This window comes from Malania oleifera, chromosome 1 (genome assembly GCF_029873635.1).
Source record: "Malania oleifera isolate guangnan ecotype guangnan chromosome 1, ASM2987363v1, whole genome shotgun sequence".
NCBI lineage: Eukaryota > Viridiplantae > Streptophyta > Magnoliopsida > Santalales > Ximeniaceae > Malania > Malania oleifera.
The window spans coordinates 130,963,477-130,989,777 of record NC_080417.1 but is presented as its reverse complement, the minus strand read 5'-3'; the positions used below and the strand labels follow the sequence as shown (position 1 = coordinate 130,989,777).

The following is a 26,301-nucleotide window of genomic DNA, read 5'->3' as shown; positions in this document are numbered from 1 at the left end:
GATCATAGTTTCTATAAACCCCTGCCCTACCCTTCTACCAAGTATAAAATCACAAAAACACAAAGAAAGATGAAAAAAGATACGGTTTTCCTGCAATGCATCCTTAATTTTTTGGATAGAAATTTTATACAGAACTTCCCCAGAGGGACATTTTACAAAAATAGTTTTAGGCTGGCGAGTACAGGTACAACCCTACCAAGCATCCAATGATTACATTGGTCCATAAAAAAAATACAGAACAATCAACCCAGAGAAAATTGGGCCCTCTTCATCCATATTAAATTAGGAAGTATTGCAAATCCACACAACCCATATTGCCTTCTGAGTAGTACTCATCAGCCAACGATAAAGAAGAAGAATCAACAACCATAGAGTAAATGTCCTAGTCTCCATCCGCAGAGAAGCCCAAAGTGTTAATTCATTTTGATTTCAAAAAAGAAGAAGAAAATGCAGTTTCCAGCTAGGCATACAGGTTTTTTGTTTAGGCCCTTAAATTCTTAGTGTAGGGGACCATAGATTGATGGGCAAGTACTAAATAATGGAGGCATCCTTCTGGTATTCTCTCCATGATTGAGCTTCATGTGTTCATCTCTTTCATGGTTCCTCCACCAGTTGAAGTCCACTTAAAGACCCACTTGCTGCATCAACTAAATTTTATCCACCTCCCCCCCCCCCCCCAACACGAAAACCCTTTGGATGACGAGATTCCTCCATAACCTCATTTCAATGATCGTGCTTAAAAACTGAATAAAGAAATAAACATTTGCTGTAACTTGAAGGGTCTGTAGAGAGCTCAGATTCTATCCATTAACAGCCCATTGAAGTCCTCCCTAAATGGGTAAACACAGGACTCCACCTCATCCAAGTTTGCATCCAATAAACAACAGAGAAAAGGGAAAGAAGTGGGGAGCAAACTGAATGACATTACTAAAACAGGATTGCTCACTATAGTTGGAAAAATTTTCATTATTTTCCCGCTTGGGAAAGAAAAAGATGGAATTGTGAAATTGGACAACACACTATTCCTTTACCCAGCTACAACCACCACTGTTCATGGATAATGACTCCTTGCCCAATGCTCCCAAAATTCCGAGCAGCGATGGAGATGTTAAAGATGGGTTACACTTTCAATTCCTTTTGTGGGTTTAAGTTGTTGAGGGGGCGGCATACCCAACTGTTCCATTAGAAAGCAATAAACCAACAAAACCATCACAAATGGGGGAACTCCCTCCATCTCCACATGAGAAAATGACCATTTCAAGAACAGAGGAAAAATGTTCCCTTACCGGTTTGAAATGGGAGACCAACACCAACCGGATCAAATAAAAAACACAGAAAATTTTAAATGTTTTCCATTTTCCGATCTGGGATTACCTTATTTTGAGAGAATTCTCCCAGAACAATCCTGCATTCACATCTCGGGTCACATAAATTTGGGGGGAAACAGGATGTAATTTTCTCATCAAAGAAACAAAGACAATTTTTCATTCGCAAATCCAGAAATGAAGGTAATCCAACAATAATAACATAGTCTGAAGCATAAACACACAAAGCAATTCAATAAACATAAAGCAAAGTTGAGCTCCCAGAGCTCACTCAAGTCTCAAACAACAGACCAAGTGTAGAACAGAATCTACTAAAGCAAACCGGGGACCTGAAAACCTGAAATGCACTCAGATTTTCTTCTTCCCACGGCATAGGCCATTGGCTTGAAGTGACCAAAATCTCTCCTCCCCGCTGGTTTCAAGTCTTGTGTAACGGCTATTTCTCAGTCACCTCATGGAAGCTGGGTATAGTTAGTCCTGGAATACCATTTCAACTCAGAGATAGATCATTTGTGCACAAAAACGATGAGAAAATGGAAATTGTGGGTAATCGGAAAGAATTTGAGGGATGGGCATTGAAGGTGGTACCTGCTGGAGGGAGTATTTCGGATCGTTGGTTTACTCAATGGCGAGAATCGGAGGATGCAGAGGACGGCTTATCGGGAATGCCGTCGTGCTCCTCCTCACCCTGGATTCGTGCTGGAATTTGAAACCCGGAAAATCTGTCGGAGGCATAACCAATGCCGGAGATAAGGGAAGCATTGATCGCCGGCGATGTTTGGTGATAGTGATGATCTGCAGCCGCAGCGGCGGCTATCGCCGGGTCTATCCAAGCACGAACCGAAGGCGTGTTACTGGACTGAAGGGGTCCCCTCTGAGAAAAAAACTGGCCATGGCCGAACAGCGGCTGCAGCGGAGGCGGCGGCTGTGGAGGCGGCGGTGGCGAGTTGAAGATAAATCCTACTCCACCACCACCACCCTCGCCACTGGTCCCGGCATTCCAACCCACCAATCTCTGGAACCGGCCCATCTCCGGCGAATGGTTCTCGGACCACCCGGAGCCGGCAGAAGGGGCATCGAACCCCAGTGGGGTTGAGGTTGCTCCAGAGAAGAGGGTTTGCTGATTCTGGCTCTGGTGATGGTGAGACTGATGGTGGAGAAGAATTGGGTCGGCGAAGGACTGCAGCGAGAGCCTCAGATCTTGGCTGTGGCTGCTTGTCCTAGAGAGCAGATCCGGTGCGTAGTTCTGAAACTGCATCGACATGGAACACGAAGAAGAAGTCTCGGCAGCCGAAGCGCCCATCGGGAAGAACGATTTGATAGTGTCGGCGATAGCATCGGAATCTAGAGAAGGAGGGAGAAAGCTCGGAGCATTGTTCAAATTGCCCATCAACTGTTGCTGCTGATTCTGAATATTACACCCAAAAGCACCGCCGCCGTCTTCGTCGCTCGCTCCCGTTACTCGCCTGCTCGAACCCTCAGCGACGGCATCACGAAGCTGGCTCTGATTTTCTCTTTGGTCATGGTTATGTTGGGATTCTTGTTGGGTATTGGCAGCGGCTTCTCTAGCAGCAATTGGGTTCCAAGCGGGAAGCTCGGCGAGCTCGTCAATGGCGGGCTTGGCCTTCTTGATGAGCCAATCCACGGCTTTGCTGGGGCGGTCGTAGCCGAGGCGGTCCTGCACATCGTAGAACTGAATTGCAGTGCTCGCTGACAGCCGCACGCGGCGGTCGCGAGGGCCTTTGGCGGTGCAAACCTTGCTGTGCCGGTCTTTTCTTCCGGTGGAGCGCACAATGTGGCCGCCCTGAACCTCCACGATCTCGCCGCCGGCGCTCTTCAACCCAAGTCTTGAAGATGCTTGGTGGTGGTGGTGGTGGCGGCTATCTCCCATTCTCTCTCGCAAGCTGGCATGTTCGAAGCTCTGCCCGGTGAGTGTTGGAGGAGAAGATGACGAAGGGGATGGGAAGTAAGAACGCTTTTTTGGGGGTTGTGCAGGTGGGGGTTGAGGGTCTAATCTTCCGTACAAGTTTTGGTGTTGCAGATTCTGAAGATACTGGTAGTTGGGATGGAAAATTGGTTGAGATTGATCTCGGTCGTCTTCTTCTTCCCCTTCTTCTTCTGCTACATGTCTTGAATTTAGAAGTGGGTTCTGGTGAAGATGATGATGATGACTGATCTTCCGAGGATCCAGACTCAGACCCTTGTGCTTGTCCCCTTCCAGCTTTTGATGGAGTGTAACACTTTTCCCTAGTGGGAGCTACTTCTCTTCTGGCTCTCCTCTTGCTTCCTGCTCTGATCCTTTTCTTGCTTCTTGTCCTGCTTCTTCTGCAACTGCCACCGCTCTGAAACCTGATACTGCTGCAGCTGCCTCTCCCAAAGGGCCCTGCCATCCAACCCTTCCAATCCCATCACCCTATAAGCACCCTTCCCTGCCTATGCTCCTCTAAACATCACAACCAACTACACCCGATATTTAAAGCCCTCCCTCTCTTGTGAATCAAAGTCTAACCCATCACTCTCTCTCTCTCTCTCTCTCTCTCTCTCTCTCTCTCTCTATAGTCGGTTGCCTTTTTGATGGCTGCTTGAGTGGCTTCTCTTTCTAGTGGTATCTAGCCTAACCAAGAAGTGATACGGACGATATATACCCACTAGCAAGAACAAGCAACTAAAACCCCCCAAACCCAAAAGGGGTTTTAGGAAATCACTGCAATTTCCTCGTGCTTCACGGGCGGAGAGAAAGAGAGGCGGGGTGCAGGTGGTGGTGGTGGTGGAACAGTAAATACAAAGGGCTATAGGGAAGAGGAATAATGTCTGAGCCTATGGGGAGAGGAGTCCTATTGATGCCAGTGGTAAGGGTGACAGTGTTTGGTCAGAAAGGTGATTAAAGATCTTTGTGATCTCATCACTGCGTTGCCGCTGTTCTTGTAGTGCTACCCCACTCCAAACAAACAAACACCAACCCAACACTATTTTCATCCAATCCCTCCACCTTGGTTGCCTCCCCCCCCCCCCCCCCCCCCCCCCCCCCACTCCTTCAAGTTTTCAACTTTCGAGTTTTCACCCCTTTCAATCCCCCATCTTGGCCCCTTTTATTCTCTCTCTCTCTCTAGGTTTATTGCAACAAAGTATTGTTTTTAAAACAGCTAATTTAGAAGTTAGAACCGTTGGTTACAGGTCTCAAGGAGCTAGCTTGGAGGAGGAGCCGAGTGATGCTTTGGTAGATGGATCCCTCGAATTGAACAGTCACCACATCCCTTCTCTGAAAGTGACCCCTTGCCCTTACCACTTGCCCCTTGCCACTTTTAGCTCTTTCTTTTTTCTCTAGTTTTTCTACCTTTTCCTTTATTGCTTCACTTAAAATAAACATCATCTTTCCCTTAATTCCCCTCTTTCAATAACCCCTCTTTTCTGTACTTGGCATCTCAAAGGACCTGTCCATTTTCTTCGTCCTCTCCTCTTTAACTCCTCCCTCTTCTCCTTCTCTCTCTCCCCACTTTTACATGGTTGCCATTTTTTGAACTTTTATTTTTTTTACTAATCCACTCTAATAAAAGGTTTCATTCATCTATCATTATCAGCTTATATAATATCAAAAAATTTTATGTCAATAAAAAATTATAACCCAAAACCCTATAACTTAAAAAGCTATAACCCAAAACCTTAGAACTATAACTTATCTTTGCTTTTAGATAGTTATGTTGATGATTAAATATTTTTCTTATTGTTTATATTTCATTTTCATGTTTTGAAGTAGGCTGGCTGATATTTATATACATAAGTGCAACTCCAACTACCTCACATTATTTTGGATTTTCAATTTGGTGCTTGCTTTCTTGCTATGCATGTATTTATTAAGAAGCTTACTTATAAATAATTAGTCAAGATACAGGTATCTTACACGTAAAATATATATATAGTATCTTACACGTAAAATATTTAGTATATGAACAAATTAAATAATAAAATTGGTCACCCAAGTCCAAATAAATTGCATGCCTAAGTTTATAATTGTAGGTCACATCAAAGTCAAAAAAGTATATATGACAAGAGATGTGTTATATAAAAAGTATAATAAAATATTATAATATAGAATAATGTGAATCAAATGACTGACTAAATTTTTTGACTTTATGTACTCCAATGGTGAGTTTGAACTATTGGAAGATTGTTTGTACTTTTTTTTTTTTTTTTTCCTAATTTAATCATTGGATCGAAATTGTACTGATTTGTAGATTTTGTTTACACCAAAATTTTTTAACGTACATTTAATATGTTTTTGTCCACCATGTCTTCTCATATGAATTTAATGTGTGAAGTTTAAGATTTTAGTTTGACAGCTTCTAATTATATAAAAAAAATCTTTTTCATGCACAATATGAATTAATTTCACTATAAAATATAAAATAATAATAATAATAATAATATTAATATTAATAACATTATTGTCGGAGACTAGTCAAATATTTTTTTTAAACAATATCTAATATTAAATTTTCATACATAAGATCATACAAGAACATTTTTATCAATAAAATATTTTATCAAACACAATAAATTATCTCATACTTTTTACCTTTTTCAATGTTAATTAATGTGGTAAAATTTTATTATTTCACACTATTTAAAAAATTTTAAATCATTAACCATTCAAATGGGGTAAAAAAAGTGATCTAAAAAGAAAAAAAGTGTAGCTTTCCATATATAAAAAAATGAGATGCCTAAATTGAAAGGTATCTTTTGTACCAAGCCCTCTTTTTTATGTGTAAACATTGTGTTTTCTAGCACTAGCCTAGTGTTGAGGCTACCAACATTCCAAAACATAGTTGAGATTAGGTTAACATAGAAAAAGGTAGATTCTGCGGCACTTGTCCCCTAGTAGCTACCTAGTGTCTATTGTCCTCCTAGGAACTAGCTACAAAGACCACATTTAAGGATTTGCATTTGTAACTAGGTTAGATTTAGGATTTAGCTTACCTACAAGTGACATAATATTAATATTATTACAACGGAATGAGAGTTGACGATATTAAAACTACATTTAGTTTGCGTAATCGTTATGAGTAACTTCTCATTAATGCTTGAAACTTTCGTGTCAAAGATTGTGGTTCGAAATTTAAGAATGGTAGAAAAAGGTGTGGTAAGAGTCTAAGAGAGATGGGTTTCTTCTATTGTGTAATCCAAGTCAAATAGGCATAAGAAGTTGTCAGATTTGTTGGATGTACTTACCATATCTAATATGATTTTACCATATATATGTATTTTAATTAAATCAGATAATTTTTTTTACACATGATGAAATCATAGCAGTTTAGGTGTATACACATGGTATACCTAATATTTTCTCCTCTAATGAAATGTGTGTGTGTGTGTGTGTGTGAGAGAGAGAGAGAGAGAGAGAGAGCATGATGAAATCATAGTAGTCCAGGTGTATACACATGGTATACCTAATATTTTCTCCTCTAATAAAATGAGAGAGAGAGCATGATGAAATCATAGTAGTCCAGGTGTATACACATGGTATACCTAATAACCTAAAATTTTCTCCTCTAATAAAATGAGAGAGAGAGAGAGAGAGAGAGAGAGAGAGAGAGAGAAATTAATTACACATGGTATACTTAATATTTTCTCCTCTAATAAAATGAGAGAGAGAGAGAGAGAGAGAGAGAGAGAGAGAGAGAGAGAGAAATTAATTATTAGAGTATGAAAAGTCTACAATCTCATTAAGTAATAATAATAATAATAATAATAATAATAATAATAATATTTGTTTAATATTTTATGCTTTTGAATTATGGAAAGTAGGTTGGGTTGAAGGGGTCAATTGCCCTCTTGGCTTTTTGTCAAAAAGTTATATGCCATTTTAGGATATTAAAATAATAAAGTTTGCCCAAATATATTTGACCTTCATGTTCTCAATAAGTTAGTGTTTTGAACTATTTCATTTGCCAAGATCTTTATGTTGGTAGTTCTCCATTTATGGACAAGCAATTATGTCGTGGATCTTTTCAACACAGCCTATTAAACAATAATTACATAATTATATTACTATTAATTAAAAATTATGAGAACCAAATGATGGCTGTGCTTTTTATGGATAAGTGAATTTGAGAAAAAAAAAAACCCTAATACTATTTATATCATTCAACTTCTCACTACCAATAAGTAAATACACACACAGATAGGCACATAATTAATTTATATTAATTAATATAAGATAATCACGCTCTAAAAGATATCAGTAGCATTATATATATATATATATATATATATATATATATATATATATATTTGAATTCAATTGTGTCTGAGGCCCTTTAGATACTCAACTGATCCGCCGATAACATATATATCTCTATTCTCCTCCACTTAAATACTAAGATTTAAAATATTTAAAACTTGTTGTGTGACTATCATGATTTAATAAGAGACGATACGAGGCATCTTTCTTGTGCAAGTATTTGTCTTATTATTATTATTTCTTTTTTATATAAAAAAAAGAGGGCGGTGCCTTCATTTATTTATTAATATACCCTCACTTTTGGCGAATGAATGGTTACAAGATAAGTAAAATTGGGATTAACAAAAAAAAAAAAACTTTCTTAAAAACAACACCAGCAACCAACCAAATCAGGACAACAAAACTAAATCTAATTAACAAAGAAGATAAGAATATAAACATAACCAAAAATAAAATCAAAATTCATCAAACAAAATTCTAGAATTGAACTAACGACGAACGGAAACGAGACCTCACATATCCATCCGAAAAATACTTTTTAGATAACGTGGTAGAAGATATTGTTTTTCGTAAATTACATTATTTCTCATTTCTTATTCTTTAACAAGAAAATCAACCGCATTATTGTACAAATACTTATCTTATTAGAACTCTGCTGTAGTATAAAACCTTTTGTGAAATTATAAGAGACCTTCATTCACATCTTTCAATATTTTCAAAAATGTAATGCTAATAATATCTCATTTTTACATTTGTTTAAAGATTGAAATCAAAGGTGGCAAGCATCTTAAGGCCCATTTGGTATTTTTTATTGTCTTTATTTTCTATTTCTATTTCTGCACAGTAAAAAAACAGATTATAAAAATTTATTTATTTATATTGTTAGTTTCCTGTTGTCGATTTTCATTGTGAAAAAATTGAAACCAGATTTTACGATTTTCGGAAGTCCAATAAAATTTTTATTGTAAAACAAATTTTAAAAGTATAACAACAACAACAACAACAACAAAACCAAACCTTAATGTGTTTTATTTTGTAATTTATTATCATAACAATATCTTTATAATATTATTTGATTTAAAGATGAAAATGAGCAATTTTTAATTTAGTTTTAAATTTGTTTTACTTTTATAATATTAATTAAATAGATTATTGGTTTTTGATTTTTAATTTATATTTTTGATTTTTAGTTTTCTTTTTTGATTTTCATTCTAATAATTTTTAAGAATGATACCAAACAGTCCCTAGAAATTCTTACAGCTAACAAATTCTTACAAATTAATCATGTGTGTCACACTTCCACCCTCCCCTTGGTAAGTTTCAAGAGACTACCAATGATCTTTCCAATGATGGCATTAGTATTTAGACAATTCTGAGCATGCATAATAAAATTTTGAAATTTCCTGAGATGGTATATTGAAGAAGATCATATCAGTCTATAAGCATCATTCTCCAACTCCTTTGGAAAAGCTTAAACCTAATTGATTTCCTTGGGCCAGTTGATAAAATTCTTTACTTTAATCATACAAGAACATACTTCAACATAAATCTTCTTTGTAGCTTATTAATTTTTTCTAAGAAAAAACCCTTTCAAGTGTAGGCAATCTGTCTAAAACTGCCAGTCAAGAAATACAAGAATAATTAGGGATAGCTTTTTAAAAACCAAACAACCCAATGTACTATGCTTTTCTTCTCTCTAATATGGTTGCATGCTGATTGAAAGGAAAAACTCCCGGAACAAGAGATGCACCAGCAAATGCAATCATCTTTAGTATAATCAATGTAGACATCCCATTTTATCCGGAGTCCAATATAACAAAAGTTGGACTATTCAATTCAAATTCATATTTATTTACAGAGTTTCAAAAAATACATGAAAAAAAGATACATAAAAAATAAAAATAAATAAATAAAAATCAGGTGGGCCTTCATTTTTACAACTGCACACACAAAAAGAAGATAACAGTTAGACATGTGAATAAAAATAGAATTTAAAGCAAACATAAATTGATTATGTTGTGAAAGAATTCGAGATTGCACAGCGGAATTTAAATGCAGCAAACAATGAAGAACAAAATTGGAACACACACGCAGTATATCTGAAAGCAATAACAATCCACACAAAGATTTACGTGGTTCGACAAAGCCTACATCTACGGGAACAATCAGCAAAGGTTTTCACTATAAAAATCACAAAGTACACAATACAATCGATACAATGATCTTTCCACACTCTGAATATACCCAGAATGGTATATTTATAAACACCACGGAGGCTTTCCTCCAAACACCCAACCATTTTGACGTTCATATTCAAAATTTGAAAACATACTTGCAACCCCAAGCGAATTCGTTGACAAGTTGGGTAAATTCGTCCACGAATTAGGCTAATTAGCCGACGAATTCAAACTACTGAATTTTATCTGCTCTCGGTATCTTTTAGTCAACGAATTCAGTCAATTCATTGATGATTTCCTGCTGTTGCTCTACACAAGTGTCTTCAAATATGTTTTCTTCCCTTTGTTTATGCACTCCATCAAGTATAAGAGCCACAAAAACAAAACAATCTCCACATTGGCGACTAAACTCCCCTTAGGACAACCTAAAAACATATCTAATTGCTCCACCTTGACCTTTGAATATTAGGTTAGGTTTGTCTCCCTTCTAGCACTCGGAGACATGAAGTAAGTTCAAGCTTTTAGTAGTAACCGACTTTGTCAAAATGTTTGCTACGTTTTCATATATGTGAACCTTCTCCAATACAAGTTCACCTCAAGTAATCAATTCCCAAATCCTGTGAAACCTTACATCAATATGTTTGGTTCTACACTTCATTCTTCGCTAAGTAAATAGAATTCTAATTGTTACAACGTAGCACAACCCCGTTTTGCTGTATACCCAGCTCTTTGACCAAACCGGTAAGCCATAAGTCTTCCTTTGCAGTTTCGGCAACTGTCATATATTCAAATTCAGTTGTCGACAATGTCACCAAGTATTGTACCATGGACCTCCAACATATAGGTCCTCCTACAAGGGTAAATACATAACCCATTGTAAACCTTCTGTTATCCATATCCCCTACATAATCAACATCAACAAACCCCACAACTGATAAACTATCTAGTTGCTTGCCAAACATAATGTCATAACTAGAAGTACCCTGTAAGTATCTGAAAATTCATTTGACGGCTTCCTAGTGTTGTCTACTCGGATTAAAAAGAAATTTACTCACTACAATCATTGCATGTGCTAAGTTTGGTTTTATACACGACATGTCCCAGATATCATCATCTGCACTTGGTCATTGTGTAGTAGACAATTCAAAATGACTCACTAGAGGTATACATACTGGTTTTGCATCAGCCATGCTGAACCTTTTCAACACCTTCTCCACATAATCGCCCTGAGATAACCACAACTTCCCTACAGTTCTGTCCTGGTGAATCTCCATCCCAAGTATCTTTTTGGCTGGACCAAGATCTTTCATGTCAAACTCTTTATACAATAGTTCCTTTAACTGATTTATCTCGGTTAAATCTTTCGCAGCTATTAACATGTCATCGACATACCATAACAAGAAAATAAGAGAACCATCATCAACTTTATTCATATACACGTAGCAGTCATACTCACATCTTTGGTAACAAATCTTGATCATATAGGAATCAAATCTTATATACCATTGCCTTGGAGACCATTTCAACCCGTAAAGAGATTTCTTTAACTTGCAAATTAAGTGTTCTTTTCCTAGTTCACTGAATCCCTCCGGCTATACCATATAAATCTATTCCTCCAAGTTACCATGGAAAAATGTCATCTTCACATCCATTTGTTCCAAATGTAGATCATCATAAAGAGCTACCAACCCCAACATTATCTTGATAGAAGTGTGCCAGACCACAGGTGAAAAGATTTCATCATAATCTATTCCCTTTTTCTTTGAGTACCCTTTTGCCACTAACCATGCCTTGAATTTTCCTCCTTTCTTTTCCGAAATTGCTTCATTCTTCTTATATACCCATTTGCAACCTATCGCCCTCTTCTCATATGGAAGCTCCACCAACTCCCAAGTTTGATTGTTAACCATCGATTCCATTTTCTCAATCATTGCACCCATCCACTTACTTTTCTCCTGGTTATGATCTGCCTCTTGAAATGTAGTTGGATCATTGCAACTGGTAATGAAAGCATAAGATACTAACTCTTCAAATCCATACCTTGGTGTAGGTTAGATAGTGCGTTTAGATCTCCGTATAGGAATATTGTAGACTTGCTGGTTTCCCGAGCTAGAACTCCCTGCTACCAAAGAACCAAGATCATTTTCGTTGCCCTAAGCTTCTAACTCCACCTGCATAACATGTTCATCTCTGCTCCAATTTTATGACTTATGTTTCTGTTTATCAAATTCTTGAGTACACTTTACCATGACTTTCTCATCGAAAACTACATCTCAACTGATCATCACCTTGTTTGCTATTGGATCTCAAAGCTTAAAACCCCTTCACACCCTTTTGATATCCCAAAAAGATGCAACATCTAGACTTTGCATCAAACTTCGATCTCTCCTCACTAGACACATGAACATAGGCTAGACAACTGAATACCTTCAATCCGGAATAGTCTACTGCATTCCTATCCATACCTCTTCTGCCACTTTCCCCTCTAGTGATGTCCTTAATGATCGATTTACTACGAAACAAGTCATACTAAATGTCTCGGCCCAGAAGTTCTTTGGTAGCCCTGCATTAAGCCTGAGACACCGAGCTCTTGTTACTAGAGTTTGATTCATTCTTTTAGTCACACCATTTTGTTGAGGTGTCCGGAAAATAGTGAAATGTCTCTTAATGCCCGCTGCTCATAAAACTTCATGAACCTAAAATTAGCGTACTCGGTCTCATTGGTTGACCTGAGGCATTTGATTCTCCTCTCCATCTAGTTTTCCATTTCAGCTTTCCATAACTTAAACTTGGTCATATCAGACTTATGCCGCACGAAGTATACCCAGACTTTCCGTGAGTAGTCGTCAACAAAACTCACAAAATAAACATGTCCACCTCTTGATGCTACTCTAACGGGACCCCAAACATCAAAATGTATATAATCAAGAATACCTTCCATCTTGTGAATAGGTAATTTGAATTTTGCCCTGTTTTGTTTCCCAAGAATACATATCTTGCAAAAATTCAGCTTACATGTTTTCATACCTTTCAAGAGTTTCCTCTTGTCAAGTTATTTCATACCGTGTTCACCCATGTGCCCAAGACGCATATGCCACAAGCCTATTTCATCAAATTCAGTATCTATGGCTGCAGCTGCACCAACAACAGTAGTTCCCTGTAGTATGTAAATATTTTCATCTAACTTTTGCCCTTTCATCACCATCAGATTACTTTTCCATACTTTTATAAACCCACATTCAGACTTGTAATTAAATCCATTACAATCCAAGGTGCCAAGTGAAATTAGACTCTTCCGTAGTTTCGGTATATGTCTTACATTACTCAAGGTTATCACAACACCATCAAACATTTTAATTCTAACACTTCCAATGCCAATGATTTTACAAGAAATATCATTGCTCATAAGAGCTGAACTTGAATTTACCAACCTGTAAGTGCTAAACCACTCCTTGTTTGGAGTCATATGGTAAAAACATGTCAAGTCTAGAATCCATGAGTCTGTGAGGTGATCCGACCCCAAGGAAACTAAAAGTATATCACCATCACTGCAAACTGAATTTTTTTCTTAAACTACATTTTCTGATTTTAAAGTCCCTTCATGCTTTTCAGCATTTCCTTTCTTCCAATCTAGATACTCCGGTTTAACGTGCCCCTTTTTACCGCACTTATAACACCGGATATCCTTTTTCTTCTTTGATTGAGTACTAGATTTTTTACTCGATCCATTTCTGAAATTTCCTCTCCCACAATCATAGTTACCTTTCACCACAAGTCCTTCTCTATGTGAGTTTTCATTGCAGATTTTTGGCCTTTGATGAAATCCCAACAAGGCACTTGTCACATCTTCTAAGTTTAGGGTCTCTTTCCCCCATGTAAGAGTGGTAACAAAATTTTCATATATGTGAGTTGTTGGTAAGGAATTCAGTAACATCAATGCCTTATCATCCTCTTCAAATTTTACATCAATACGCATTAAATCACTTATGATTTGATTAAATGCGTTGATGTGTTGATTTAAGTTCGAACCATTAACCATCTTAAGCTAATAAAGACCCTGCTTAAGGAATAATTTGTTAGTAAAGGATTTGTACATGTATCGACTTTCAAGCTTTTACCAAACAGCCACAGGAGAATCTTCCTCCATGACATGATAGAGTACTTCGTCGACCAGATACAATCGTATTGTAGCAACAACCTTTGCCTTTAATTCTCTCCAATTTGCCTCATCCATACCTTCCGATTGAATACCATACGAGGCCTTTAAAATCCCTTGTTGCACAAGAAAATCTTTCACTCTTCTCTGCCATAAACCGAAGTTTTCGATTCCATTAAATTTGACAACATCAAACTTTGAAGATGAAGTGCTCGATGCCATAACAACAATGCTCTTATACCAATTGTTGTGAAAGAATTCAGGATTGCATAGAGTTTAAGCTCTCCTAATTCTACTAGCGCCATTTTGTAAGAAGCTTTCAATATCAGCGTTGTCCTTGGAAGTATATTGATAGGGAAATCCACCTCACGATCAAAAGGTAAACCGGGTAGCTCGTTCTCCTTCAACACTAGTGTATTAGCAAGCTTCAATTTATTCCCTGCCATTTCCTCAATGAAGGCCACGAATCCCTGACAACCGCTTAGAAGCAGTCTCCTTGCTTGAATCGCTCATACTAACTGAGGCGGGGATTGCACTCGCGACCCCATGAACCTGAATTCTGGTCTTCCCGGAGGTTTGAAAAATCACTTTTTTCAATCGATAATCTATATTGGCAAAGTTAGCTACTAGCCAATCCATGCTAAATATTACATCAAACTCGTGCATGTCTAGCACTATCAAATCAGCAGGCAAAACATTCCCCTGGATATCAACTGGACAGCCTCGGAGCACTCTATTACACCTCATTATTGACCTGTTCAGTGTAGTTACTAACAATTCGGTGTCTAACAACTATGTTTCTGCCCCACATAATTTAATACACTTCACGGACATGAACGAGTGTGTGGCCCCTAAATCAAACAGTATAATAACTTTAAATGAAAACATGCTAACCATACATGTCACCACGTCGTTAGCTGTCTTAGCATCACCTGGCATTAAGGCAAAAACTCTTGCTGGAGCCGTATTCCTTTTACTAACCTCCACGAGGCACCTGATAACCTCCCCGAACAGGTCTTGGAGCGGGAACAGCTCCAATCTAAGCCTGACAATCTCTCATCATGTGCCTTGACTTTCCATATCGGTAGCAGATACCTCACCCAGCATGGCACTCTCCCGGGTGCCTTTTCCCATAAGTGTGACAAGTTGGAAATGACTGCATACCTTGAAACCCATGACTCCCTAACTCCTGCTTCCTATCCTTGTAATCACCACCTCTCTTCCACGAACTATGACTAGACCCCTCCTGGGAACTAGAAGGTGCGAATCTCTTTCTCCGTTTCTACTCTTTAGCCTCCAACCGCTCTCTGACTTCTACCATAGCTGCTCTGTCTACCAGTTCGGTAAAATCTTGCAATTTTGATACCTGCTTATGTAATTCTCACCTCAAGCCTCTTTCAAACTATCTTACTTTCTTCCTCTTAACCAGAATAATGAGATAATTCAATAAACCTTGCCACGTACTACTGCACTGTCTGTTGTCCCTACTTCAAGTTCGGGAACTCCTCTATCTTAGCTTCTCTGGATGAGGCTGGAAAGTATCTGTCAAAAAATACTTCCTTAAACTGATCCCATGTCATCTTTATAGGCACTGTCCTCTATTGCTCAAGGAGTTTCACTATCATCCACCATCTCTCAACCTCTCTTATCAGTTTATACGTAGCAAATAGCACCCTTTGTTCCTTTATACACTAAAGCACTGCCAGCACCTTTTCAATTTCCTGCACCCAATTCTCAGCGACCGCAAGATCAGTTCCTCCAGAGAAAGCTGAAGGATTTATCTTGATAAACTTCTCAATCGAACTACTGTGGCCTGCAGAAGAATCTCCCTGCTCCCTAGAGTTCCTAACAATTTTAGTCATGACTTGTTGAGCCACGCTGCATAGTACTGGATCTGAGTCGCCACCAGCTGCACCTGAGGGCCCAGCACCCTCATTACCACTAACATGGGCACTACCACCTCCAAGGTCTATCCTGAAAAGACAATAAACTTATCTTAGAACCCAATTACCACAACATACCCCACACGAATCATCTAACTAGTATATCATATCCTTAACTGATTTATCATCCCTGAACTTAATTCAAAGTTCAATCCTGCAATCTAAATACCTAACCCGACAATAGTTTGATATGACTTTCCTGAAATTGTCATCCCAAGAAAGACACATAAACCATCACGGAAGTCCTACATCTAGACTACAAAATGAGACCTCAATTCCTTTATCCTATACTATGGTATTGTTTCCGCTATATTCTTGAGTCTACAAAACCTAACAACCTAGGCTCTGATACCAAATTGTAACGACCTGCTTATATACCACGTAATTAATCATAGTAAGTACCCTGATACCATTAACTAATGATATAGCAAAGTTGACCCAAACCCGTGGGTAACGGGGACACACCTGTCATACACAGCGGATATCTAAGCAGTGGTAAAAATAAATTCCATCCATAATAACAGTACTAAAGCTATTCACAATCCATAATATTTCTGTAAAAATATATATGCAATCTTCAAAAACACCTAAAGATTAAAAAAAAAAAAAACACTAGGATCATACACCAAAAACCAACTCACCCGAGTCCAAAACTCACCCTCCTAGCAGGGTAGTACAAACTGCCCCTAATGGCGTGGAGCTTAGTCCGCTTGTCTGTCTAGGTTTCCTAAAATATTTTTAAGCTGGGGTGAGACACCCCTCAGTAAGGAAAATAAACTAAATACAGTTGTGTGACAACATGAATATTTTTATATTATAATAGATAAACAGTATGTGATACATGCCTGGTAAAAATTGGTAATATAATAACTTAGTAATGGATACATGATCATAAGCATATTAAATCATACTGATTTTCTATTATTATAAAATCATTGGCTATAACTGATAATACTGAAATATACCCAGGATGGATTGTAACGACCTTCTATTTAACTGGGATTTTTTATTTTTTTTATACTATAACATTTATAATGCTCTGATACCACACTGGATTAAACTCAATCATCAATCTAAGCAGTGAGAAGCAGAAATCAAATAAACATAACCATATGTAATTATATACAATACCAGAGTGCTAAAAATGTTTTCCAAAATACCCTCAATTGGATAGGGCTATACAAAAATACTCCCAAAATACTCACTCTACTGTCAGGGCAATACTGAGGCCCCTTTATCTACGAGCCTAGTCTGCTCGTGTAATGACCCGCTTAATAAACCGATTATATATATATACCATAGCACGGAACATACTCTGATACCATACTGGGAGTAAATCAATCACCAACCTAAGTAGCGAGAAGCATAAATTACATAAACATAACCATATGAAAATATAAACAATACAACACCATTACCACACAATACCAATACCAGAGTACTAACATGATTCCCAAAATATATACATATCACTGTTCCCCAAAATACCCTCTACTAGTTAGGGTATACAAAATCATTCCCAAAAATGTACTCACTCTCTGACAAGGCACTACAGAAACCCCTCTATCTGCGAGCCTGGTCTGCTCGCCTACCTGGATCACCTGAAAAATAATTCAACACTGGGATGAGTCAACTGAGTAAGACGAAATATGCTATTACTAGTGTGTGGCAAATGAGCTACTATATCATGAAAATATGTTCCAAATAAACATGTATAACTGAGTATATAAATAAAGCATAAGTGATAAAGTACACCCCCATTTCCCATGTTGCTTAACCTAACAGTATCATAGTTTACTAATCAAAATACTTCTATTACACATAGGTATATTCCCTATTTTTGTAAATCTTTACATACGTAATAGTAACTGAAAATGTTCCCTATGACTATCTGTGTGTCATGACTTACCCCCTCATGACAAGGTTGTGCGGCCCGTAGGCTGGATTTACCCTGGCTGGCCAACCAGGAATAAATCACTATACTCCATAGGTCGATCTGCCCACCTCAACCCATATCTGGATGGGGAGCCTAACCTCTTCAAGGGCCTAGGTGAATGACCTTACCACGTATTATCTAAATAGGTGGTTGCACTCATAAAGTAACATAATATCTGTAGCAACGGTACCGTGCTCTGTAGCTACAAGTCCAACAGGGTCTGATATCATATAATATATTTCTATATATATATATATCTCTAATTTACCATGATTTTAAAGTACTGAATTAACCATGATGCTGCATAACTGCACTGTAATTCATATGTCGTAATACTGAGAACTGTATAATCATATTACTGAAGTTGCATAATCATAATACTGAAGCTGCATAATCATAATACGGATATTCGTGTAATCATGGTACTGAGATTCATAAAATCATGGTATTAAAATCCATAAAATCACGGTACTAAAATATCATAAAATCAGGATACTGAAATATCGTAAAACTTATATTCGTACTATATTCACAATACTGTAATACATAATTTTCATCATTAAATAAACTATATAGTATTTTAAAAGTTCCTACCATAGCATATTTCCCTTACCTGACTTCTGGAAAGTCCCTAGGAAATACTAGCCTAACACCCGTAGGGCCTCCTACAAAACACCCTAAAAATGATAAATGCCAGAACATAATATCAGTATTTCTCCGCCTACATCATTTTCTATAACTATCATAAGGCCAAAAAGGGACTTAAAGGCCTTACCTTGAATTTGGAATGAAATCCATCTCGATCCCACTAACGATCCGTTCTAGCAAACTTGAAGAGAACTCCGCCAGGAACGTCGTGGTGGCTTTGGATTGTCAATCCGACGTCTGGCGGGGCCGAAAACGAAGAGAGAAGGGATAGGGTTCGTAGGTGAGAGAGAGGAGAGAGAGAGAGCGGCGCGAGAAATGAGTAAAAATACGATTTTTATCAATTTATAGGGCGGGATTCATCGACGAGACACATCACCTCATCGACGGGTCCTTCATTAAATTCGTTGACGAGACCCTATGTTCGTCGACAAAATTTAGAGTAGCCAAAACTATCTCTCAGTATTTTCTCGTCGACGAAGCCCTGTATTCGTCAACTAAATTCTTCAGACCTTCGTTGACGAAACCCTGTGTTCATCGACAAAGTTTGGCAGTTTCCTTAAAATTATTTTATTCTCCAAAATGCAATATCGTCGGCGTTCGTCGACGAAGTCTACGGCTTCCTTCTGTTTCTGTATCTATTTTCTTCCCTCTTATTATTATTAAAATGTTATTATTCTTCGGGTCACTACAGCTCGCCTACCTGGATCACGTGAAAAATGTTAAAGTATGGGATGAGCCAACACTCAGTTTGACGAAATATGATATTGCTAGTGTGTGGCAAATGAGTTACAATACTGTGAAAATCTATTACTATATAATCATGTATCACTGAATCTGTAAAGTACAATACAAGTAATATAAACCATCATCATTCATCTGTTGCTTAACATTTCTGTACTTTAAGTTTCTACTCAAAATACTTCTAATTTATATATATATATATATATATATATATATTTTCTGTTTCTGTAAATCTGTATAAATATAGTAATAACTATAAAACTTCCCCGAGGATAACTGTGCGTCATAATTTAACCCCTCATGACAGGGTTGTGCGGCTCATAGGCAGGATCTACCCTGGCTGGCCGACTAGGGTAAATCACTATACTCCCTTAGTCAGATCGACCACTCCTCAACCCATATCTGATGGGGAGCCTATCCATGTCTGGGCACGATCGACCTACTACAACATATTATCTGGATAGGTGGTTGTACTCTGAACTGAATATCTATAGCTATGGTACCCTGCTCTGTAAACTGTAATGGTCCAACAAGATCTGATACTATATAATACATTTCTATATACAACTAACTGTTTTATCATGATTCCGTAATAACTATATTAACCATGACACTGAAATAAACTGTAACTGTGTCAACTGTAATTCTAAACTGAACTGTAATCTGTAAGTCGTGGTACTAAAAACTATATAATCATGGTACTGAAAACTATATAATCATGGTATTCTGTAATTACTATAAAACATATCCACTGGCTGCATATTCTGTAAAACATACTCTAAAAATATTGTAAAACATGCTCCTATACTATATTTATATTCTCAAGCCACACAGTAATTCAATACATAATATTTATAATTAATAAACTATATAAAGTCCTGTAACGTCCCAACTTGGGTCTGCCAAGGAGCACTACGTCTCTCCTTCTCCACCTGGACCAAACAACAGGGGGCGGGCCTTATCGGACTAATGACTGGCCCCACAAACCAACACGTGTCCTTTTCAGTGTGTTTTGTCCTCACTCACACACTTCTTGAGAAAATTTCCCGAGAGGTCACCCATCCCAAGATTGCTCCAAGTCAAGCACGCTTAACCGTGGAGTTCTTATAAGAAGGCTCCCGAAAAGAAAGGTGCACCTTGTTGATATGGGTAGTAACATCTAATCCTTTTAAGTCTTTCTTTCACGGGGTATCACATTCTCCCCCACTTATAAAATGCAACGTCCTCGTTGCGAACCCACATTTTCCAAACCCAGGCGATGTGAATCTCATCACACTTTCGGCTGGGTGTTGGCCATCCCAACCTGGGTTTGCCATGGAGCACTGCATCTCTCTTCTTCCACCTAGACCAGACAACAGGGGGGCAGGCCTTATCAGACTAATGACTGGCCCCACAAACCAACATGTGTTCTTTTCAGTATGTTTTGTCCTCACTTCCTGAGAAAACTTCCCAGGTGGTCACCCATCCCAAGATTGCTCCAAGTCAAGCATACTTAATTATGGAGTTCTTATGGGAAAGTTCCCGAAAAGAAAGCTGCACCTTATTTATATGGATACTAACATCTAATCCTTTTAAGTCTTTCTTTCACGGGGTATCACAAGTCCTACTGTGAAAAATAACCTAGTAAAAATATACATTTCATAGCGGAAATCATTTTAGAACTACCTAGCATAGCATATTTTCCTTACCTGATTTTTGCTAAAATCCTCACACTGTAACGGGTCCTACAACCGCAGGGTTCTCCACTTAACACCCTGAAAACTATAAATCTTAGAACAAAACATTGTTATTTCTACGTCTATTATATTTCTTACAACTGCTGGAAATCCAAATTCAGAATAAAAGACCTTACCCCAGATTTGGGATGAATTCCAACTTCGTCCCACCGACGATCCGCTCCAGCAAACTTGGAAAGAACTTCCCCAGGAGCATCGTGGTGGTGTCAGATCATCGATTCGACAAATGACGGGGCCGGAATCGAAGAGAGAAGAGGGAGAGGCCGTAGGAGAGAGGAGAGAGAGAGAGAGAGTCTACGCTGAAATTTTGTGTAAAAACTGAGTTTAAGCACTATTTATACTGCAGGATTCATCGACGAGCCACGTCACCTTGTCGACGAGTCCTGTAGAAAGTTCATCAATGAACCTGCATCCTCGTTGATGAATTTCAGACTTCCCAAAAATCTTCTCTCAATATCTTTTTGTCAACAAGACAGGACCTCGTCGACGAGATCCTAAAGAACCCTCATCGAAGAAACCTCTGTGTTCGTCGACAAGGCCTGAGAAATTTTCTTGGAATTATCACCTCCAAAATGCACGCTCGTCGACGAAGTTGGCTACCTCCTTTTGTTACTGATTCCATTTCCCTCCCTCTTTATTATTTAATACCATCATTATTTGGGACGTTACATGGATAGCTAGCTAATGTCATGTATTACCCTCCATGACGGGTTATGCAGTCCGAAGGCGGGACCTGACAATAGCTAGCCGACCACTGCCAAGTCAAATATGTTTGTAAGTACGATTGGCTCGCCCAACCCTAGTCCAGACTGCCAAGGGGACGTCTACAACACTACACCAAAGTCACATCGACTATCCATCTCCCACCCCCTCTACTGGTAGGCGTGGTAGCACAAGTTTGAACTGAACTGAATAGCATTGGTACTGAGTCCTGAATACTGATATAAACTATCATCTGGGTTCTGATAACATATAGTATATATATACTGGTTTAACATGAAACTATATTGACAGCATTTCTTTAAGTTCTGACATATCATTATAATCACGGCTTTGCACCAAATAACATGCACAAATACGGCCTTGCACCGGCTATCAATCATGGCCTTGTGCCGAGCATTGCATACGTATTGAGCTGAATATATGTACTATTTATCATAAGTGCTGAAACCATAATCTCTTGTAATATCTATGATTTTTCTAAAAATAACTGTAAACGTACCTTTACTATAAATCTGATTTAGCATAATACAAAATTTGTGAAATAATATTCATGCCACACAAACTGAATAAAATCATTAAATCTGTTCTAAATTTACATTTTTTAACATTATACATTAAAACATATTATTGTTCAATAGCAATATTCCCAAATACACTCATACATAGTACATGCTTCCTGAAAATTAATCAGCTATTAAATAATAATAATTTTCATGAAAAATTATTACTTTAGTTTATTCCCTTACCTGACTATTGGAAAGCCCCAAAAATAACTACCCTTGCACCTGCAGGGTTCTCAGATCAACACCCTAAAAATAACATTTCCCCTAATAGAACTTCAGTATTTCTCCAAAATACTACTTTTCTAAAGCTCCATAAATACCAAATATTCATTAAAAAGCCTGAGATAACCAACTTACCTTGAATCTGGGATGGTGTCCAAGTTGGCCCTACCAACGATCTACTCCAACAGAAATGAAGAGAAACTTCCCAGGAGTAGCACGGCAGCTTCGGATCGTCCAACTGGTGAAGAATCAGCCTAGATTACTAGAGAGAAGGGGAGTAAACCGAATAGGAGAGAGAGAGAGAGAGAGAGAGAGAGAGAGAGAGAGAGAGAGCTGAGAGAAGAGGATTCTCTCGTAGAAAGGGTGATTTCAGCTTTATATAGAATGCTTAGCCACGTGTCTTTGTCAACGAGACACGTCACTTCGTCGATGAGGTCATGAAAGAATTTCGTCGATGAACTCTTACTCTTCATCGATGAATTCAGGTCTGCAAACAGCCTTCTTGGTATCTTCTCATCGACGAGACACGTGTCCCCATTGACGAGCCCAAGAAGCATGTTCGTCGACGAATGCAACGCGTTCGTTGACGAGACCCTGCTGAATTTCCTATTTCAATTTCTTTTTCTCTCCTCCTCCTATTTATTTAATTAATATAATTCATTGGGTCTCTACAATCTATATTCAGGCATTGTTTTCGCTGCGCTCAAAAGTTTATAGAACCTAACAACCTAGGCTCTGATACCAAACTGTAACTACCTGCCTATTTTACCATATATATTTTTTCTTACATAAAAACATTTATAATAACTCTAACATCTTGTAAACTAATATAGTCATGATCAATCCAGACCCATGGGTACCAGGGATATACCTATCATATATCTCTGATACCTAAGCAGCGGAAAACATAAATTACATACATGTCATACAACAACGGGCACAATACCAGAATTCTACTGAACTTGTCATATATGTACAATCATCCACAAAAGGACCCAAAAAGTACTCTAGGGTCATGACCCAAAAATCATTTTGACCCTAACTCAACTACTTACCCTTTTGATAGGGTAGTTCAGTCAACCTCTACTGTTACGGAGCTTTATCTGCCTTTCTACCTAGATTCCCTTAAATGTTTGTAATGCGTGGGGTGGGACACCTCTTAGTAAGGAAAATAAAGTAACATCATTGTGTGGCAACATGAGTATTATTGTGCTTAAACATGAACTATACATAATATGTATATCTGATAAAAACTAACTGTATAAATTCTAAGCAAAACATGATTGATCATATTATCATAAATTTGATAATAAATATTGTACTAATTTATGTAACCATGTAAAACATCTTCTATAACTATACAATACTGAAATAATACCCAGGATGGATAGCTAGCTGATGTCATGTCTTACCCCCACATGACAGGGTTATGCGGCTCGAAGGCAGGACGTAGTAATGGTTGGCCAACCACGCTAAGTCAACATAAGTCTGTAAGTACGATGAGCTTATCCTATCTGTTCCAGACTACCAGGGGAACATCTCCACTACACTAAAGCCACATCGAATGCCATCTCTCACACTCTATCTAAGATGTGTGGTAGCACTAACATAAACTTGAACTTCTATGTATAGCTATGGTACTGTGCTCTGAAATACTTTAGCCATCCTGATTCTGATAACATATAGTACAATTCATATTTCTGATACATAACTATTTTGTATTTCTGAGTAATATCTGACATGATCATATTTCCATGAATTCTAACATATCATACATAATTACGATATCTACGTCAATCATAAAACACAACATCTACGCCGGCCATATCATAATATATAAATCTCGGCATCTACACCGGTCATGTCATAGCATATAAATCACAGCATCATGTTGGCCATATCATATCATACTGAGCATAAATTTTCTGCACTGTTTAACATAATAATTTAAACCATAGTTTCTGTATTGTTTTTATGGTTTTTCCGAAAACCGCTATAACATGCTTAATCTAGAAAATCATAATATTCTAGTATAACATAATTTTCATGGAAATCTATACTCATGCCACACAAATATGAATAATATTCTAAACATAAATTCTGATCTGAAATCATATTTATGATAAAAGGTATTAAATCTATTTTCCTGTTCAACAATAGTATTTTCAAACTTTGTACTATACCTATATAATTTCTAAAAATAAATGTTGTATAATAATAAATAATTTCATGAAAAATGTTGACTTATTTTATCCCCTTACTTGGCTTACAGAGAAACCCACAAATCTTACCAAACTTACTCCTGTGTGTGTTCTTAACTCAACACTCTGAAATTCACATTTCCCAACAATCAACATATACCAGTATAAAACCTTCCAACACATTCCCCTCAGTCTAGAAATACCCAATAATTTGTAAAACTTAAAATAACCAATTTACCCAAATTTTGGAATGGTGCCCAAATACTCCAAATCAAAATTCTGATCCGGCAGTATTGTAAAGAATCTTTTTAGAAGTATCGTGGCGGCTTCCGATCGTCAAGCTGGTGAGAATGAAGCCAGAAACCTAAAGAGAAGGTGGGAAAGGTGAATTCTAGAGAGAGAGAGGATTTTCGCATGCAGGTTCTCGCAGAAAACTTGAATTTGGCTTATTTATAAAGTGTGGCCTCATCGACGAGCCATGCCACTTCGTCAATGAGTCCAAGAAGGGAGTTTGTCGACAAAATCTTAACCTTCGTCGACGAACTTTAGGCTCTAATATAACCCCTCTCGTTTTATCTTCGTTGACAAGACACATATCCTCATCGACATTCCCAAGAGGCCACTCGTCAACGAATATACTATGCTCGTCAACGAGTCCCTGCTAAGCCGGCTTGGAAAAATCCTTTTTTCTCCCTTTTCCTTTATTATTTAATCGCCATAATTCTTCGGGTCTCTACAATATTCATCGACAAGTTGGGTCATTTCATCAACGAATTTGGCCTATTAGTTGAAAAATTCAGATAGACTAAATTTTATATGCTCTTGGTATCTTTTAGTCGACGAATTCAGTCAATTCATCAACGATTTCCTACTGCTGCTCTACGCAAGTGTCTTCAAATATGTTTTCTTCCTTTGTTTATGCACTACATCAAGTATAAGAGCCACAAAAACACAACAATCTTCACCTTGGCAATTATATGCCCCTTAGGAGAACCTAAACATATATCTAATCTTTCCACCTTGACCTTTGAATATTAGGTTGGGTTTGACTCCTTTCTAGAACTTGGAGACATGAAGTAAGCTCAAGCAATGCTTAAAATTTTTAGTAGTAACCAACTTTTTCAAAATATCCGCTGCATTTTTAGATGTGTGGACCTTCTCTAATACAAGTTCACCTAAAGTAATCAATTCCTAGACCTTGTGGAAACTTACATCAATATTCTTGGTTCTAGCATGGTACACTTGCTTTTTCGCTAAGTAACTAGCACTTTGATCGTCACAACGTAGCACAACCCCATTTTGTTGTATACCCAGCTCTTTGACCAAATCGATAAGCCATAAGGCTTCCTTTGAAACTTTAGCAACTGCCATATACTCAGATTCAATTATAGACAATGCCAGTAGGGATTATACCATGAACCTCCAACATATAGGTCCTCCTACACAGGTAAAGACATAAACAGTTGTAGACCTTCTATCATCCATATCCCCTGCATAATCAGCATAAACAAACCCCATAACTGATGGATTATCCTATTGCTTGCCAAATATAATGTCATAACTAAAAGTACCCCGTAAGTATCCGAAAATCCATTTGGTAGCTTCCCAGTGTTATCTACCCAGATTAGAAAGAAACTTATCCACCACACTCACTGCATGTGCTAAGTCTTGTCTTGTACACACTATGACATA

The 26,301-nt window shown here is 37.8% G+C and overlaps 1 protein-coding gene across 1 annotated transcript; it reads right to left on the bottom strand.

The window, feature by feature from the left end:
* Positions 1-1,454: 1,454 nt before the first annotated feature.
* On the bottom strand, positions 1,455-4,383 carry LOC131154794 (transcription factor TCP4). Its single transcript, XM_058107552.1, has 2 exons — positions 1,914-4,383; positions 1,455-1,802 (listed from the first exon to the last, which is right to left on the bottom strand). Exon 1 carries the CDS (start codon positions 3,214-3,216, stop codon positions 1,948-1,950), a length of 1,269 nt encoding a protein of 422 aa, XP_057963535.1. The 5' UTR covers positions 3,217-4,383; the 3' UTR covers positions 1,455-1,802; positions 1,914-1,947.
* Positions 4,384-26,301: the final 21,918 nt, after the last annotated feature.

What these genes read in the sequence shown, in the direction of transcription:
- LOC131154794 (XM_058107552.1), bottom strand. Translation starts at nt 3,216, where the DNA reads ATGGGAGATAGCCGCCACCACCACCACCACCAAGCATCTTCAAGACTT.